Raw genomic sequence first — 20,040 nt, 5'->3', positions numbered from 1 at the left:
GTTGAAATCTTAAATTGCAAGCGTACAAAATACAGCTTGTGTAAGAAATGAGGTCACTTGACCTTTCCAATCGCTTTTGAAAAGTTCCACGTAGAACCGACGTTTTCATATCAAATTTTGTTCAGAAATGAGGCCCATTTCTGGCTCAATGGGCAAAGTTGTCGCATTTGGGACGAAGAGCAACTTGAAGAGATTCAAGAGCTGCCATTTTAAGAAGTAGGCCACTTGACAAAAAATGTCGCAATACAGGTGATTGCGCCAATATAACAAATAAAAAAAAAGATAAAGAAAGAAAAGATTGTAATAGAAAGTAAAACCTAGCTTAAGTATAATTTCTAAATAAACTGACTGAAGAATTTTGACGGTCAACGAGTTAAACTTAAATTTAACAAAAATTTAAAAAATTAGTATTGAACACGGGTTCAATAACTACAACTCGCGTGTCATTCGCCAGTTACCAGTCGAAATGCTCGAACGAGTCTCAAAGCAGGGACCATCTGAGACGTAGCCGCAGCCATCATTTGTCAATGTCAGAGAATGTTAATTCGAATGATAATAAATATTCCCCATTAAATTTGAACGGTCTTTTTTGTACGGTTGTATGTGTCACCTAAAACTAAGCGAGATAGATATGGGGTTTTGTATATGTATATACATGATCAGGATGACGAGAAAAGTTGAAATCCGGTTGACTGTCTGTCTGTCAGTCCGTGCAAGCTCTAACTTGAGCAAAAATTGAGATATCTCGATCCCCTTGATAACTAGGCATGTAGATACCTTAGTACAAAACAATTTCGAGTTCGTAGATGGGCGCAATCGTACCTCGGCACCCGACTAACCGATTTTGACAAAATTTATTACGTGGCATTATCCTTACGAAATCGGACAACAACCTCCTTCCCATATAGCACAATTTTAAATTCCACTTGATTTGTTCAGTTTCCAGTACACAAATCAAGAAGCAATTAATATAACGGTATACAACTTTGCAGGAACAATGTCTTTAGTGTGTGTCAACTTATGACCAAAAATTCCTTAAATTGGCTGAAAGCGCGTAATTCTAGTTTTATTCGTCGCATCGGGTCATGCTATACCTTTTTGGAAAGCTCATTTCACGCGCTAACACGTGTTTGATTGATTGTCGTTTCTTTTAAGTCGTTCGTGAGTTATAGCGTCGCAAACATGGAGCAAAATAAAGATAAAAGACGGCATATTTTACAGTACTACTACGATAAAGGCAAAAATGCATCTCAAGCCGCCATTAAAATTTGTGCAGTTTATGGACCCGATACAGTTTCCATTTCCACCGCACAACGATGGTTTCAATGTTTTCGTTCTGGTGTAGAGGTGGTCGAAGATGCGCCACGCTCCGGAAGGCCTGTCGTCGAAAATTGTGTTAAAATCGCTGAATTGGTCGAAAGAGATCGGCATAGTAGCAGCCGTAGCATCGGTCAAGAGCTGGGCATGAGTCATCAAGAATTCATTTCAATTTCAATTAAAAAAAAATTCAATAAAAATACCGCAAGACTTTTTTGACAACCCATTATAAAGATTTTAGAACTTCGAGGTGACTTTGTACCGCATATACCGGCCAATACATATGTGAGTTATCCCAATAAAAATATAAAGTGTCTTTTATTCATAATTTAATTCATTGTCCACCTCTTCAACCGTGGAGAGAGCTTGATTGTTCTCAAGTAGCGTTGTGTGGTTAACTGTGCCAAATAATTTTGACAAGGCGAACGCTACGTGTATAGTACTCTCATTCAGCTATCTGGTGGTCTGCTAGACTTAGGTAGTAGGTGAATGTTGGGAGTAGCAAGGCCTTTATCTATCTGTCTATCTCATTTCTGTTAATTCTGCTTCAATACACTACATGGACTCTAAACACATTATTCTACGCGTTCCTGCCATAGGTCATTTACCACTAGCATGCAGAGCAAGGGCAGAGAACCTTCCGAAGTGCACGTGAACCACTGCATATGTCACAACGGCTCTGCCGCAAAAGATATTGTGGATGATTTGTTTGAAATTTTCCTTGATATCATATTCACTAGGAACTTCATTAACCGAATTCGCTCGTACGTTATTAAAGGTCCCCTTGATATTGAGAAGGGATTTATAATAAGGGCTCCTTTCAACGATGACACTACCGAATGCAAAGCAGTGTCGGTCGACCAGTTTTTGCAAAGGGCATGCTGAGTCCCAGAAATACTATTTCTTGGAATTCAGCCTCTAGTACACAGGCCCGTCAGCCTCCCCAATGTTTTCCATAGAAACGAGGTGAGATTTGAATATCTTGCGAAATTTATTCGTGATCAACCACTTTTTATATGCTCGGAAATAACTACATATTTTTCTTGATAATAAAGAGAGAGATTGAAAAATAGTTGATCCTTGCTTCGTCGGTCGAAAATTATATTTTAAATTACTTAATATTTCCACATGTTATGTTTATAAAACAAAAAATGTATTTTTAATTTGCATTTCATTTTATTATTTTCGTCTAATAGAGGATAAAAATCCCTTTGGGTCTTTAAGTGGGCAAATCCTTCCAGCCGGAGAAAAGTCTACATTCACTTGGAAACGTAATGGCGTTGAATTTGACCCAGAAGAACGATTTAAGGTTTTGTTCGGCGAAGACGAAGACTCTCTAGCTCTAGTATTTCAACATGTTAAGCCAGAGGATGCAGGAATTTATACATGTGTAGCTCAAACTACGACAGGCAACATATCATGTAGTGCGGAACTAACTGTTCAAGGTGCTATACAAACACTACACAAAGAACCAGAAAAGCCAGTCTTGGTTATCGAACATCGTGAAGCTAATACAACAATAGGAGGTACAGCAATTCTAGAATTACAGTGCAAAGGCTTTCCTAAACCAGGAGTTGAGTGGAAGCATGACGGTGAAATTATTGAAGTAGGCGAAAAACACAAAATTTTATATGCCGATGAGGAAAGCATGTCCTTAGTCATTAAAAATATTACCACAGAAGACGCAGGGGAATATACCATCCATGCAAAGAACGAACTAGGGGAAGATGAGTCATCTATAAGCCTGGTTGTAAAAGGTACGTAATATATGTCTTATTTTTTTACTACTGCAACATGTTGCTAGAGAGTATATAAAGTTTAGTTCACTTAACGGTTGTACGTATCACCTAAATTAAGCGAGATAGATATACGGTTAAATATAAATAAATGATAAGGATGACAAGAAAAGTTGAAATCCGGTTAACCCTCTGTTTGTCCGCCCGTGCAAGCTGTAACTTGAGTAAATATCTTGATGAAACTTGATATGCGGGGTCATTGGTACAAAAAAATGACGAATTCGTAGACGGGCGTAATCGGACTACTGCCACGATCACAAACGCCGTTAACCGAAATCCTATAAAGAGCCATAATTAAGCACTAACTTTAGATATAAAACAGTATCGCAGTAACAAGGAACACATTTAGGTAAAAAATTTTGAAAAAGTGGGTGTGGTTCCGCCCTCAATAAGTTGTATGTGCATTAGAGTGATTCAAAAAAAAAAATTTTTTTTTTTCGTTTGGTACTCGGAAAAATAAGTCGTCGTATATCTCACACAGCTCATCATTCCCTTGAATGCGATGCGATGCGATTCGCCATGGCTAATTCGCAATGGGCGATATATTTTCCGCAGAACCTTTCTTTCGAAAACTCGTAACATCGACTAATCAGATGTTGCCATCGTTCATGTCTCTGCGCCATATGGCAGAATGGGAATAATGAGTGACTTATTGAGTTTTGTTTTTGTTCGTCGAAGTAAAGTCCTCTACTTCTCAATTGCCTACTCAGTCCGAAGTAACACTTTTTGGCAAGGGTTATTCTGCGTTGGATTCCGAGGCTAACATTATTGTTACAGTTAATACTGGTTCAAAAATAGACGAAATGTTCGAAATATTCGAAGTTATGACTGTCAACAGTGACGTGAGGGCCAAGTCGCGAGTGAGACGACTGTTTGTTCGATGACAGGAGATATTGTATCTTGTCCTTGTTCACTACCAGACCCATTTGCTTCGCTTCCCTACCCTTTCTGGAGAAAACAGAACTAACGGTGCGTCTATTGAGGTCAATGATATTAATATCATCGGCGTACGTAAGCAACTGTACACTTTCATAGAAAATGGTACCTCTATTTAGTTCTGCAACTCGAATTATTTTCTGCAAGAGCAGATTGAATAATTCAAATGAAAGAGAGTCGCTTTCTCTGAAACCTTGTTTGGTATCGAACGGTTCGGAGAGGTCCTTCACGATCCTGACGGAGTTATGTTTAGAATCGAAATACATAAATTAAAACATTTGAATAAAATTTGGTTTCTAGCAGGCTTTGCAAAAGTCCCATTATCATTGGAGTTCTGAGCTGTAAACAGCAATTTATGTTCAGTCTGAGTACTTTAGAAGCATACTTCATCTTGTCTTTGTTTGTGAAAAATACGTGAAATTGTGTAAAGTATGGGAAGAACAACACCTTAAAAGTTTTAGTTACCACCCTAATTCAATAGAGTATTTGTGAGCAGATTAGGAACGTGTTATCCGAAAATACAAAATAACATCTAAAATGTGCAAGAAGCAATGCTCACAGAATGGGAAGAAATGTCTACGGAGCGAACAAAAAAAAAGTATTTTCAATGCCAAATGGATTAAAAGCAGTTATATAGAGGAATGGATACGATACATAGTTTTGGTTTATATATAGGGTTACATATAAATACTTGATCAGAATAATAGGACAAGTTGAATTCCGAGCGACTGTCTGTCTGTCCGTCCATGAATATATATTGAGATATCTTGTGGAAACTTGGTAGACGAATTTCTTGGCAACCAAGAGGGGTTGGTGTTGCATGGCGGAATCGGACCATGAAACGCCCAGAAAACGCAATAAAAACTATAAAGCGCTATAACAAAGATCCACAATTAGATGTTTCGAGAGAAGCGTTAGAGACACTTAAAGTTGCACCCGAGGCGATACGAAAAAGCTTTATAGCAGCCGGTATCAAATGCTGCTCAACTAATTTCAACCACATTTGACAAATAATGTTATCCTGATATTCCTATGACGCAGTGCCTACGCCTTCTTCTCATAAAAACACAATTTAAAATTCTATCTAATTCTTTTACTTTCCAGTTTGCAAATCAAGCAATAATGAATATTTCGGGATAAAAGTTTGCACGAATAGTGGCATTAAGGTGTGCCACCTTATGACCAACAATTGCCAAAATTACAACTACAACTGTTATAGCGCCTAAATTGCGACTATAGTGTATGGACTGCAGTTGCTATTCCGAACTTTTAATCGAAAGTATCAGTCAATCCTGGAATTATATTATAAAATTTTTATGACAAAAATCCGTTGCTGGTAAATAGTACGCTCGTTTATCAAAAATAGGTTGAATTCAATCAATAGTACGACTTTCGAACATCTAATTCACTTTATACCGCATATAACAGACATTATATGAGTTATCTTAAATCAAAGAGTGTATTTTCCGATGACAGTATATCGGATGCCCCCATATAACTTTTTCATCTAAACCCGTTTATTTTGCTCAATGTGTGACAGTTTAATGAAATGAAGTGGCCTGTACCTTGGTCCAAACCCAATATCCCTAATGTAAATAATTCCGAGCTTCTGGTTAACGGTATAAAACTTAAGGTATTAAGTCTAAAATACCCAAAAATTTTCGAAATCGTGATATAATTTCCCAATTTCAGATTTTTAAATCAAATTAAACAGTAAAAATACATCTGGAATGGTCTCACATTTGGTTCAATTTCACATCAAAGTAAAAATATACTTTTTATGCGCAGACATTTAATTCTCACTAATATACAATCAGTATATTCTAACAAATTTCTTTAATGTGTTTCAGCGGGACCTAAAATAAAAAAAGTAAATGACGTAACCTGTTTCGCTGAAGAAACAATTAGAATAGAAGTGGAAGTTGAAGGCTTTCCCAAACCACTTATTAATATAACAAATAATGGCAAGGATATTTCCCACGAAAAGAACGTGAAAATTTCAAGTAATTCTATAGGAAAAAGCACAGAAACATATATATTAGAAATTTCGAATATAAAGTTAAGTCAAAGCGGAAACTATTCCATAAGAGCTACGAATGATTTGAACCAATCTTCTGAATTCTGGAACTGTATAGTTAACTCCAAACCTATAATTGTAAAACCTTTAGAGGAAGAATATGTATATGGTGAAAAGGAGACAGTCATTATGAGTGTTAAAATTGACGCGTTCCCAGCAGCCAAAGTGCGATGGTATCAAGATGGGAATGAAATTGATGTTTCCAATAACAAAAAATACACTACTGTCGCCGACGGAAATGAGTATACGCTGAAAATAAAGGACGTGTCTCGCGTTGATTGTGCAATATATACAGTAAAAGCTGAGAATGAGTATGGTTCAGCATCAAGCGAGACGAAATTGTTAATAAAATGTGCCCCTGAACTTACAAAGAAATTGTCAAATATTACTATAACTGAAGGTGATTGTAACGTAGAACTAGAAATTCAACTTAACGCCTACCCTGAGCCCAAAATCAAATGGTATATAGATGGTATCGAGATCGATGAGAAAAGAAAAGATTTTCGTCGCATTGAGGAGAATAACTCATATAAATTAGTACTGAAAGAAGTCAATACATCAATGCATGGCACATATTGCTGTAAAATCATGAACGATTATGGAAATGTTGAAAACGAATGTATTGTGACAGTAAACTGTAATATACGTGAACTCAAATATGTAATTTGAAACTAATTTTTATTATTTATAGGCAAACCGAAAATTAGAAAACAATTAAAAGATACAGAAGTACAAGCAAATGGAACTCTAACGCTGGAAACTGATATATATGCAATGCCTGAGCCAACTGTACAATGGTAAGTCTATAGTAATATGTTAATTCCTCTTATTCTTTTTCTTAATTGGCGTAGACACCGCTTACGCGATTCTAGCCGTGTTAACAACAGCGCGCCAGTCGGTACTTCATTTCGCTAAGTGACTCCAATTGGCAATGCCAAGTGAACCCAGGTCCTTCTCCACCTGGTCCTTCCAACGGAGTAGAGGTCTTCCTCTTCCCCTGCTTCCCCCGGCGGGTACTGCGTCGAATACTTTCAGAGCTGGAATGTTTTCGTCCATTCGGCCAACATGACCTAGCTTGTAGGTGTTTACACTGGTTCCAAGATAGACGAAAGTATCTACGTCTTCAAAGTTGTGACTGGCAACAGTGACATGAGAGTCAAGCCGTGAGTACTACGATTGTTTGACAGGAGATATTTCGCCCTGCCCTCGCCACTTGCTTTGCTTCCTTGTCCAGTCTGGAGAGAGCAGAACTAACGGCACCAAATTCAGACATTGCGGCATAAAGGCAGTTTTTTTTTGTGCTGTTGAAAACAGCTTTGAAATCAACGAAGAGGTGGTGTGTGTCGATTCTCCTTTTACGGGTCTTTTCCAAGATTGGGCGCATGGTGAATATCTGGTCGGTTGTTGATTTTCCAGGTCTAAAGCCACACTGATAAGGTCCAATCAGTTTGTTGACGGTGGGCTTTAATCTTTCACACAATACGCTCGATAGAACCTTATACGTGATGTTGAGGAGGCTTTATCCCACGGTAGTTGGCGCAGATTGTGGGTTCTCCCTTTTTGTGGATTGGGCACAGCACAATTAAATGGCAATCGTTGGGCATACTTTCGTCCGACCATATTTTACAAAGAAGTTGATGCATGCTCTTCATCAGTTTTTCGTCGCCGTGTTTGAATAGCTCGGCTCAATCAGCCCTCGCTGCTTTGTTGTCCTTCAGACGGGTAATTGCTATTCGAACTTCTTCATGTTCGGAACGTCTACTCCATCGTCATCGATTAGGGAATCGAGTTCGCCTTTTCCTGGCGTTATAATTTCAGTGCCAGTCAGCAGGCTGAAGAAGTGTTCCCTACATAACTTAAGTATGCTCTGGGCATTGGTCACTAGATCATCTTTGGGGATTCTACAAGAGTATGCTCCGGTCTTGAAACCTTCCGTTAGCCGCCGCATTTTTTGATAGAATTTTCGAGCATTACCCTTGTCGGACAGCTTATCATTTTGTCTGCAAATGTCTCTTGCTTTCCTCTTCAATTCTCGGTGTTTATCCCATCCCGCACGTTTTGTGGTCGATCGTAACGCTGCGAGGTCGTCGTACCAGCTGTTTTTTTTTTGCATTTTCCGAAAGCGAATGATTTCGGTAGCAGCTGTACCTAATGCCTTGAAATGCCGTCCCTCAGTTCCCTTATACCGAGTTGTTGACGAGTGCTCTCAGAGAGCAGCAGTGCAAGTCGAGTAGAAAATCGTTCGGCTATCTGCTGTGATTGCAGCTTCTCGACGTCGAACCTTCCTTGTGTTTGTTGTCGGGTGCGAATCTTGGCTGCAACAAGATAGTGGTCCAAGTCGATGTTATACCTGAACTTAATAATATGAACGGCGTATACTAATGGCATAAAATACAGTACAGATGGTTATTGTTTGACAATTGTTTGTCAATTTACAAAAACTGCCGCTGAATATTTCAACTCTGTTTTCAGAAATTTATTTCACCCAACTCATCAGTAAGTTTTAGAATTTTGAAGAGTTCCCCGCTCGAAAGTTCTTTTACCAGTAGAATCTATGTTTGAAAAATTTTACTCTATAACTGAATGTACATCTGATCGTCGCTATAACTTTTAACGATTACGTAGAGGAAGGTTGCTATTAAAGAGCTTCGTAATGAGTATACTTTTCTGACCGATGGGACGTATTCGATTCAGTAGGTTTGATTGGGCCTTGTGAAGAAATGGTTGCAACGATTTGGGCGCTCAAACTTTTATTGAAACGAAAGGGTTCCTGAATAAGTTTTTAAGAACTGGTTGAAAAGCCGTCGTGAATTACCCCAAATATCATCCGTAAAACTAAAGCTGTAGTAAGGAACTATTAAATCTTATGATTAGGCAGGGTACAATTAAGCTTACACTATTAGCAGCGATCGTAGCGCCTCTGAAAACTAGTTCATTGCCATGACACGAGTTCAATATCACATGTATGAATTATAAGGATATCATCCATAAGTTATACGAATGGACTGATTCTATTGTCTTCTTGTTCTTTCTGTTTTAATTTTTAAATTAAATATATTTATTTTTGTTAAATCATGATAGGTTTAAAGATGGACAGGAAATAAGTGCTGATGCCAGAGTAAAAATTTCTCGAGACTCATACCGCACAGAGGATTATTCCTTATCACTCACAATTTGTAAACCAACTGATGCCGGTACCTACGAAGTGAGGGCTCTAAACGCTATTGGCGAAAGTCAATCGCAATGCAAGGTGATTGTTTTAAGTAAGTATGTTCAGAAATATGTATTGTTTGACAATTTCATTAAACTTATATGTATGTACACTTGAAAACATAACTCATTGCATTTCAAACCTTATACATTACCAGATGAACTAAAGAGAAAAGAGGAAGTCGATGGACACAATATACAAAACATTGAAAATGGTGGTAAACATAATACAAAAATTTCGAAAACTAACTTACCTACTTCAGCTCTTATTTAGTATTGAAAACTAACTTAACAATTCGCATAGAAAAGTACTTGTATGAGTCGATTCGTACAAAATACGCCTTTTAATTATGCCAAATTATTGTTTTAATTTAGATATATCTATATAACTACTAAAACATTAACACATGAAGTAAGCCTTCTTAGTCTGTCTTAAGCTCTAAAATATATATTGATAAACACATAAGAAGATAAGATTAAGCAGGTGACGATGAAACTGTTCTGGGTAGTTAATACGACGAGTAAAAAAGTAAAACTTTGTTCGTAATTATAAAATTCTTATTTAAGTCTTCAAAATCTATGTCGACCCCTCAAAGTATTCCCCCTTTGGCCCAATACACTTGTGATAAGGTTTTTTCCGATCCTCGTAACCAGGGATAATGGGATGCCCAACTTATTCCAGTGTGAGAGCGCCTCAAAATAAGTGTTTTTTATAACATTTTCCATTGTGGCCAGATCGAACAAAATAAGAATTGTGGTTCCAGAAAAATCAATAATAGAGAAATAGGAAATCTTGTAAATAAAAAAAGGCTTGCCAGACGTGAATGGCAGATAAATCGCTCCCCTTCCACTCAGCTTCAATTGAAATCTGCTGTACGTAAATTATAAAAACACTTAAACGTGAGGAAGAATTCAACACCGAAATATGTATAAAGAAGCTGTGCCCAAATTCCAACAAGCAAAATTCCCTTTGGAAAGCCCTAAAGTCCATGAAGCCACCAACTGACACCAACATGTCTATACGAGACTTCGGTGGAAATTGGGCTCGAAGTGACGAGGAAACGGCTAATTGTTTTGCAAATCACCCAGAAAAGGTATTTCAACCTAATTTGCCAAAGAACAAATTTAAGCTATCAATCTTTTCCAACACAGCTGAAGAGTTGGTCGAGTCTTTTAAGACTTCACCTTCTGAAATTATTGGAATCATAAAATAACATAATTAAAAAAAGTCGGCGGAGCATGATAATATTTCCCTACAAATGTTAATTGAGTTACGAAGTATTGCTTCAGAGGCGCTCTCTTTGCTCTTCAATGCAATTCTTAGTTTCGGATACTATCCAATTTCATGGAAAAAGTCGCAGATTAACTTGATAGATAAACCTGGGAAAGACTTAACACTGCCGTCTTCATACAGACCAATCAGTCTTCTACCACGTCTTTCTAAAGTATTTACTATCAAAGATGTCTCCTTTCCTCCACGAAAATAATGCTTTATAAATAATATGTAATATGTAAATAGAATTACTAACGAAATAAGGAAAGCATTTGAGCACAGGGAATCCACTGGAATGAGGCACGAAGGCTTTTTATTTAAGACTGAAAACATTCTACTTTTAGAAGTGTATAAAACATTGGAGCCTTATTTAAAAAATAGACAATTTATGGTAAAAGTGGTAGATTTCATATCTGATGAAGAACAGATAAGGGCTGGTGTACCACAGGGCAGCATTTTAGTCTCAACTCTATACATCATATATACAGCAGATCTTCCAACAGCTAACAATTTATTAACTTCAACTTTTGCGGATGACACAGCTATAGTGAGCTGTAACAATTGCCACATTTTAGCATTAAGAATTTTAGCGGAGCACTTAAGTTCTGTCGAAGAATAGCTAGCGAACTGGATTATAAATGTGAATGAACAGAAGTGTAAGCACGTTACATTTTCGGTTACACCAAGAATGTGCCCGGCAGTAAAAATAAATAATATTTGGGGTACCCAAGCGAACAAAGTAACATATCCTGGTATTCACGTAGATAGCAGACTCACATGGAGAAAACACATCTATACTAAAATAACATGAATGAAAATTCTTCTTTATTGGCTTGGACACCGCTTACGCGATTATAGCCGAGTTAACAACAGCGCGCCAGTCGTTTCTTCTTTTCGCTACGTGGCGCCAATCGGATATTCCAAGCGAACCCAGGTCCTTCTCCACCTGGTGCTTCCAACGGAGTGGAGGTCTTCCTCTTCCTCTGCTTCCCCCGGCGGGTACTGCGTCGAATACTATCAGAGCTGGAGTGTTTTCGTCCATTCGGAGGACATGACCTAGCCAGCGTAGTCGCTGTCGCTTAATCCCTGAACTATGTAAATGTGTCGTATATCTCGAACAGCTCATCGTTCCATCGGCTGCAGTATTCGCCGTTGACATTACGCAAAGGACCATAAATCTTCCGCAGAACTTATCTCTCGAAAACTCGTAACATCGACTCTTCAGATGTTGTCAACGACCATGTCTTTGCACCAAATAGCAGGACGAGGATGATGAGTGACTTGCCGAGTTAGGACTTTCCTCGTCGAGGGAGTGCCTTACTTGTCTCGCTTCCCTCTTCAACTCTCGGTATCTATCACATCCCACACGTGTTGTGGTCGATTGCACCGTTGCATGGTAGGCAGTCTGCTTTCTTTTCACTGCGCACAGCACTCCTCATCGTAGCAGCTGTTCTTTTGTCTTTTCCGAAAACCAAAAGTTTCGTTTGCAACTGTACGTAAGGAGCTTGAAATTCCGTACTACAGTTCTCTTATACCGAATTAGTGATGAGTGTTTTCAGACAGCTGGAGTGTAAATCAAGTAGAAAATCATTCGGCTATCAATTGTGATTGCAGCTTCTTGACGACAAACCTTCCTTGTGTATAACGTGCGTTGTTTGGTTCAATGGATTTCTTCGTCAATAACAATTTGATCATCGTGGCCTTTTCCGTCACCACGGCATATTCTGCCATGGAGCCTTCGAAATCTTTCCTATACAACGCTACTAGCCTTGTTCCGGAATACACCCCCTAACATAGTCAACATCGGCTGGGCCTCGGATTGCTTAGTAGCATTTCCAACTTCTCGTGTTTCAGCATACCTTATACTCATTTTCAATGTGCTCTGAGCCTTTCATCTCAAAGATAGATCGTTCTTGGGATGCATAGCCAATGATCTAGCCAGACCCTTGTTACTCGGCTTGGTTGCGTCTGCCGCTGTTATTGTTGCTTCTCTGGAGCTAGGCTTAGTTACAGCTCCAGTCCTGAAGCTTAGCTCCTGTCTTGATGGTAGTGATGAGCGATATTGCGTTATTTCAACATCTGCAATTTCACTTATTTATACACTGTGATTTTATATTGCTATATTGTTATTGCGATCGCAACTAAAACAAGTAAGGAAGGCCTAAGTTCGGGTGCCACCGAACATTTTATACTCTTGCAACTAGCACGAATCAAAACCAGAGAAATACTTAAGTTATAAAACCAATCACATAAAGTAAAGTCAACCGGATGTTCGAAAATCCTGATATTAGTTATATAGGGGCTAGGCCAAGTTTTCGCTCAAATTTAACTATTTTGGACACAAAGATACCTTGTTACGTGTAAAACACTCCCTATTTTTTCTCCCAGGCGTTTTGTGAACATTTTAAAAATTAAGAAAATCGGTTGAGTAGTTCGCGTGTTTAGTAGTTAATTCAAAGGGTATAAAGGAACAGAACATGCAAAAAAAAATTTGAAAAAGGTTTTCCCTACTGACCCCCTGACTGTGTAGCAACTGGTTGTTAAAGTATAAAAACGCAGTGAGAAAATTTGAATTCATTATACATGTTTTTTCAGATTCTTCAAATAATTTAAAACAATGAATAAATTTAAAAATGGATTAAAATTAAATTGAAAAATTCCTTAAGCAGTTACAACTTGCGGTTACTTCTTAAAACGACTAAACTTACATATAACCAAGACATGTTTTTAACATTTGCATTTAAAAAACTAATATTTTGGACTATTCATAGTCCAAGCGGGCGTAAAAAATATTGAGCTGGTAGCTCGACGTAAAATAACTATTTTAGACATCATTCTTTAAGTTTGTTAACGATTTTTTTATTAAATTTTTGATTTGCAAATATTATATTTTGCATAGATTTGATGTACCACTTGAAACATCTGCAATATTGTAGTTATTTTGAATAGCGGCAGAATTGTTAAATGATACTTTGGACAAAACTATTTAATCTTTAATAATTTTAATAAGCGAAAAATATTTGGACATGTAATGAAAAAAAAAATCTTAAAGTTTTAAATTTTAAAACATAGTAATATAATATTAGTAACCAACCCGTACCAAGCCTAATTAGCCTAACATTTAGCGTTGTGACTAATAAACATCAAAGTTCAGACAGCAACTATACAGGGTTTGTCCGGAAAGTAATAGGAATGAGTCGATTTAAAAAAATTTATTGAACCAATCGTTACAATTCCTCAAAAACTTCGATGCAGCGCGTAGTGCTCGATCGTGGATCGATCTATGAACTCGGTTGATTTCAAAATACCACCTATAAACAGTGGTCCTTGATTTAGCTTCAATGCCAAACATTTAATTAAGTTCATCGAACCACTGTTACCGACTTATTCCATGTCGAAAGTTTTAAAAAATACTCGTGCAAAAATGTTTGCGCAAATATGTAAAACTTTACGATATTATGATTTACGATACGAGATATAAAGGCAAGCTTCGTACTGTAGGTATTAACAACTTAAACTCAATACGAATACTAAGCATATTAGTGCGCGCATTAGCTTGCGTAATTATCTTCACATTTACTGTTACCATTTTGATTAATACTCACCATTTCTAATATCAATACATCTTCATCGATGCAAATTTAATATGTTATTCACATTTGTATGTCATTTCTATGAAAAACTGTTTGTAACTTTGAATTATTTGATTGATATTTAGCGATTCCTGAGATTCAACACGCAGACATTTTGGAAAAACATAGTTTCGAGTCAGTGCCATTAAAATATGAGATTATTGCCAAAGGCATTCCCAAACCGGAAGCCATATGGTATCATGATGGCAAGCCAATACAAGCAGATCAGCGTGTTGCTACCATCGTTGATGGGGTAAGAATTATTTCTTTTAAAAATTTTCAAATTTCTTTTAACTTTTGTTTACAGGATAAATACAGGTTAGAAATAAAGGAACTGCAACTATCCGACGCTGGTGAATATAAAGTGGTAATTAAAAATAAATGTGGCGAAAAGTCTCTGCAAGGTGTTTTATCCCTATCTGGTAAATATAAAAGTACCATTTAAAGGCTATTGTCTCGCTATAAAAATATATCCTTTTCAGGTGTTGCAGAATATCGCAAACCTATTTTAAAAAGTGGGTTACGTGACATTACGACTAAAAAAGGAAACTCTTTGGCGATTCCTATCGTATTCACCGCTGATCCTCAACCGAAAATAACATGGCTGAAAGATGGAATGCCATTAAAAGAACAAGGCAATATCATAATAACAGAATCAGTACAAGACCTTGAAAACGGACTTAAGGAGTACTCATATACCATAAATTTTGATGAACGTAAGTAGTATTAAAATAATCAATCAATAGTTTTCTCAACTAATCGGCTAGGTAAATTCTTAATAAGTCCTATGACATAACAAGGGTGTAGGGTTTCAGGATATTATTTCGGAAAATCATTAAATTTATGTTGTTAATATAGCGTCTATAACCTTAACTTAAGAACATTAGTTCATAGTAATTTTGCAATTATGATAATTTTAGGTTGGTTGCTAAAACCGATAGTAAAAATTTCTAACAAGCAACGGTCCTTTTAAATTCGTTGACTATCGTGATTAAGTTTTTGAACCTGCAGTTTAAAATCCTCCTCCAATGTTCAATTGTTATTATTACTTAGAAGTGAACTTTTCGCGAGAATGCGTCGGTGATAGTCTAAAAATCCATTTCGGAAAATGGGTGAATTTCGAAAATCATTTAAATATTAACTTCATTTAGTGGTTTTCAGATATTTAGATACCATTGTCAAGGTCCTCATTCGCAGAATGTATTGTAATTTCAGGTGTTCCTTGAATTGACGATATATCAGTTATGTTTGAATCAATTTGTATTCTGCTAAGAGCATCAGCATTTGTATTGTTGTTGTATTATTCGTTGAGTAATTCCACTCAGAGTCGTTTAATGTTCGATTTGCGAAGCAAATGTGTTTATCATTTTCAATTTGGCCTTGTGATAGTACCACACCTAACGCCAAATTGCTGGCATCAACTGTTAGCATAAATAGTTTGGTGAAGTCTGGATTTTCTAGAATAGGGCCATTACAAAGAAATGTTTTACACATTTCGAAAGCGTCAATGTATTCTTTAGTAATATTTACGCTGTTACTTGTTATCAGATTTATAATATTGGGTATTTAAGGGGGAATTCTACTCTAGAAGCATGAATTTCAAGTAATTTTTATTGAGATAACTCACATATTGGTCGATATATGCGATACAAAGTCACCCGGAAATTCGGTTTCTTTATGTTAGGTATACGGGGTCTAAGAGAAGTATTGGTCGGATTCAACAATTTTTGGTCATAAGGTGCCACACCAGCTCTCATAATGCTCTCCCATACCATGTCGGTGGTAAAATTTAATGTCTCTGGCGTATTTATTTATTGATTTTACAGTACCGTTATATGGAGAGTGAGCGGGGGTTTCTTCCGATTTCATCCATTTTGCCACTGTTGGTAGAAATTCTCATAAGATTTGTACTCAGCTAATTTCGTTGTAGTAGCTTAAGTGGCTTAGGAGGGATACGCCCACTTTTTCAGGCCCACAGGTGCCCCTTGCTACTTGTATATTATGTACCATAGTACAGATTCATATCTTAATTTGGTGTTAGCGGTTATAAATAATAAATCATACCTATTGGAAAACCCGGAAGATATGTACTACTTGTATGTACATAATTTTATATTTATACGAAGTTTTGAATGAATCTTTATAGGATATTATTTTCTTTATCCGATAAATGTATATCTGAGGTATGACAATAGGCAAATTCACCGTTGTCGAGAAATAAGTGAACATACAAGGTCTGTCGCAAAAGAAACAGGACTGTTAAAAAAACAACAAAAATATATTCAAAAGTTATATTTTTTTATTCAAAGTAGTTTCCTTGCGCTTCGATACAACGTTTAGCCCGGTCAATTAGCATTTAAAATGAGTGTTTAAGGTCATTTTTCAGAATGCTCTTCAGAATATCGGTTGTCGCCTTTTGGCTAGCTGAAATTTCCTGAAACCAGTGTCCTTTCATGGGCACATGAAGTTTTCAAACTAGGTAAAATCACTGAGTGCCAGATCAGGTGAGTAGGGTGAGTGATTAATGGTTAATATGGAGTTTTTTGTCAAAAAATCAGCGACAAGCGTCGACCGATGACACGGCGCATTATCGTGCAACAGGCGCCAGGACCCTGTCTCACGGTAATGTGGTCGAGCACAACGAATGCGTGACAAAAGACGCTTCATAACACCAAGGTGGGACGAACTCTCGATGTACAATACCCTCGGAATCGTAAAAACAAAGCAGCATTATCTTTATTTTTGACTTCTGAAGACGACCGACTTCTGATCGTCACAGAGGTCCTACCGACCTTCTTGGAATCGCTTAAACCACTTACGAACATTACTATGGGATAGGCACTGATCACCATAAACTTTTTTCATCATGTGAAATGTTTCAGTAAACGTTTTCCCCAAGTTTAAAACAAAATTTAATATTTGCTCTTTGCATTTTACGATCGATGACCAAAAGCTGCTGTCACTTTTTGATCGATAACATCGATTGCAGTTATCCAATTGTCTTAAAATTTTTACGAAATGCCAACAAGAGATCAAACTTTTTATTTCATATACCCACCAATAGTTGGCGCCACCAGAAACAGTTATATTTAAAAAGTTCTGTTTCTTTTGCGACAGACCTTGTACATTATTTTATCCAGTGATTTCAATACAGATTTTAAGAAATTCCCATCTATCGTTACTGAATACTTTAGAAAAGTATTAAATTTTGAAATGAAAGATGCTAGAAATTTACCAATCACAAGATATGAAAATATGTTGAAATATTAGAATTGTTTATTTATTTTAGTTTCCATAAAATATTAATTACAAATATTAACTGCGAGACTCAAGGCGAATTTGAAGTTAGTATAGAATAGTTGGAGTTCAAAATAATGATTGTTATTTAGTAATAAGTACTTTAATACGCAGAACCATAAAATCGTTTTGAAGCACGTTCATGCCGCTATCTTGTCTCTATTATTCTTGAACTTACTAAACCACTTGTTAAATAACAAACAACATTTTTTATATTTTCATAGTTCAACACAAAGATTCTGGCCGATATGAACTACAGATAGAAAATAAATATGGCAAAATCAGTACAACTGGATGGATTGATGTATTATCAAAACCTGAAATTATAGGTTTAAAAGATCAGTGTTGTCTTCCAAATGACACCATTGCTTTTGATGCTGTCATACTAGCGAATCCAAAGCCTAAAGTTACATGGACTCGAGGAAACGAAAATTTGTGCAACAATGAAAATTGCGAAGTGATAGCCGACGTTGATGATGATAAATACAGATTGGTATTTCAGTGTGTTAAATATGAAGAGGATGGACTATATTCATTAACCGCAGTTAATGACCAAGGCTCGTCTACTGCAAGCTTCCATTTAAACGTTAAAGGTGGGTTAATTGCACAGTCAATAATAATATCAATTTAGATAAATAAAATTGGCGTGTATGTTTGTAAAACTAAAATTACGTGAATTATGTACTTTCTGCTGAAATTTCGGAAATTCCACCTTTTTTTACCAAATTTTACCTTTAGAATAATATTAGCAATACGTATTTATCTTGTTGAGAAATAACTGTAGTGGTGAATATACCGCTAGCTTTTTCTATTTCGTAACCACCATTTCCAATATTAAAAATATAATAATTAAACCACAAATATTCATATATATATTTTTAGTCGAAAAGCCGACATTTATCGCACCACCAGAAGACCAATTAATACTGGACAATCATCCGGTGAATGTTAATGTATTAGCACATGGCATACCAAAACCAACAATTGAGTGGAAGAAAGGTGATGAAAGTATTGTTGATGGAGCCCAAATTACTAAAAATGAAGAATCAGTATATATTATACAACAATCATCTCCAGATTCTGATCAATTGAGCAGCCAATTGGAAATTTCTCATTTCAGACCCTCGAATGCCGGGACGGTAAGGTTTTTATTTATGTTTCAAATGTTATGTAATTAATTTCCTTATTTCTAGTACACTGTCGTTGCTAAAAATGAAATTGGTGTGACTGAAGTTCCGTTTAAACTTTCACTGCTAGAATTAGCTCCAAAGTTTGAAAGCAAGTTCGACAATGCTAAAGAAGTATGTCAAGGTGAAGATTTGGTTCTACAATGCAAAGTTATTGGCAGTCCGATTCCACTAATTAGTTGGATTAAAGATGGTGAACAACTGAAGCCAAGTGAACAGTAAGTGTAAACAAACTAAGCAGCACCTCAAAATCGTAACGTTTTGTATGACATTTTACATTGTAGCCAGATCAGTTCAATTATTAATTTTTTGCGATTTATATTAAAACACTCAAATTTCAATAAGATTAAAAATTATTATATATTCAACATATGGAGACACTATTTAAATAATTTTTTCTGACTTTGTGATATATAAATAGATGATTTTTGAATTTTCAATACTTAGTGATTTAAGCTTCTTAGGTCTCAATTAATAAATGTTTTTAATAATTTTCCATTGAAAATTATATTATGATGCATCACATTTCAAAACATTTCATCAAATACATTTAAATTTCTCATTTTATTTAAATTTCATTGCTGTACATTTTGGTCTTGAACGGCGGCTCCGTTTACTTATATTTGTGGTTGAATTTGAATCTGGCCGTTTCAGTCGTTCCATTTGCGAAACGTCAAAACCTACCCGATCCAGGGAACTGTCAAAGTCGGGTATCTTTATCTCTGAGGCGAAGCCTATAGAAACATATAATAGTTTCTAATTGCTTTTCCTTTGAGTGCTGCTGTATCATCAAAATCTAGATCTAAAAACCAATCCTACCAAGTTTTGTTTCACACACAAAACAAATCCATATACATACATACATACATAAGTACATACATATGTATATGTACATTAACATTCTTTATGTCTGCGGCTTGTAAATATGCTCAAATGAACAGTTTAAAATACACAATTATGAAAACTAAAAAATCTTAACGCAATTACTACATTAATACTTGTTTATTTTTAGCATAAGACTCACATCCTCCCCCAGCGGTATTTTAACATTGGAAATAGCGAATATTCAACCATCGGACTCTGGAGCATATAAGGTTGTCATTTCAAATCCCCTTGGCGAAGTATCCTCCTTATGCGCTGTTGCCGTAACTCGTAAGTAATTCCCTTTTGTTTTAACAATTAAGCGAGATAGATATGTGTATATACAAGGTCTGTCGCAAAAGAAACAGAACTTTTTAAATATAACTGTTTCAGGCGGCGCCACCTATTGGTGGGTGTGTGAAATAAAATAAAAAGTTTGATCTCTTGTTGGCAT

The 20,040-nt window shown here is 36.3% G+C and overlaps 1 protein-coding gene across 1 annotated transcript in view; it reads left to right on the top strand.

Annotated features, from left to right (window-relative positions):
* Positions 1-20,040, top strand: part of LOC120770055 (obscurin) — a 120,051-nt gene that overhangs the window by 59,754 nt on the left and 40,257 nt on the right. Inside the window, exons 17-28 of the mRNA XM_040097174.1 lie at positions 2,514-3,074; positions 5,900-6,763; positions 6,818-6,923; positions 9,208-9,389; positions 9,495-9,554; positions 14,328-14,494; positions 14,549-14,663; positions 14,724-14,957; positions 17,763-18,131; positions 18,421-18,677; positions 18,732-18,943; positions 19,738-19,877. Coding sequence (XP_039953108.1) covers positions 2,514-3,074; positions 5,900-6,763; positions 6,818-6,923; positions 9,208-9,389; positions 9,495-9,554; positions 14,328-14,494; positions 14,549-14,663; positions 14,724-14,957; positions 17,763-18,131; positions 18,421-18,677; positions 18,732-18,943; positions 19,738-19,877 — 3,267 coding nt within the window. The remainder of the gene's footprint in view (positions 1-2,513; positions 3,075-5,899; positions 6,764-6,817; positions 6,924-9,207; positions 9,390-9,494; positions 9,555-14,327; positions 14,495-14,548; positions 14,664-14,723; positions 14,958-17,762; positions 18,132-18,420; positions 18,678-18,731; positions 18,944-19,737; positions 19,878-20,040) is intronic.

This window comes from Bactrocera tryoni, chromosome 3 (assembly GCF_016617805.1).
Source record: "Bactrocera tryoni isolate S06 chromosome 3, CSIRO_BtryS06_freeze2, whole genome shotgun sequence".
NCBI lineage: Eukaryota > Metazoa > Arthropoda > Insecta > Diptera > Tephritidae > Bactrocera > Bactrocera tryoni.
Note: the sequence above shows the minus strand (reverse complement) of the source record. Positions and strands in the feature narration are given on the sequence as shown.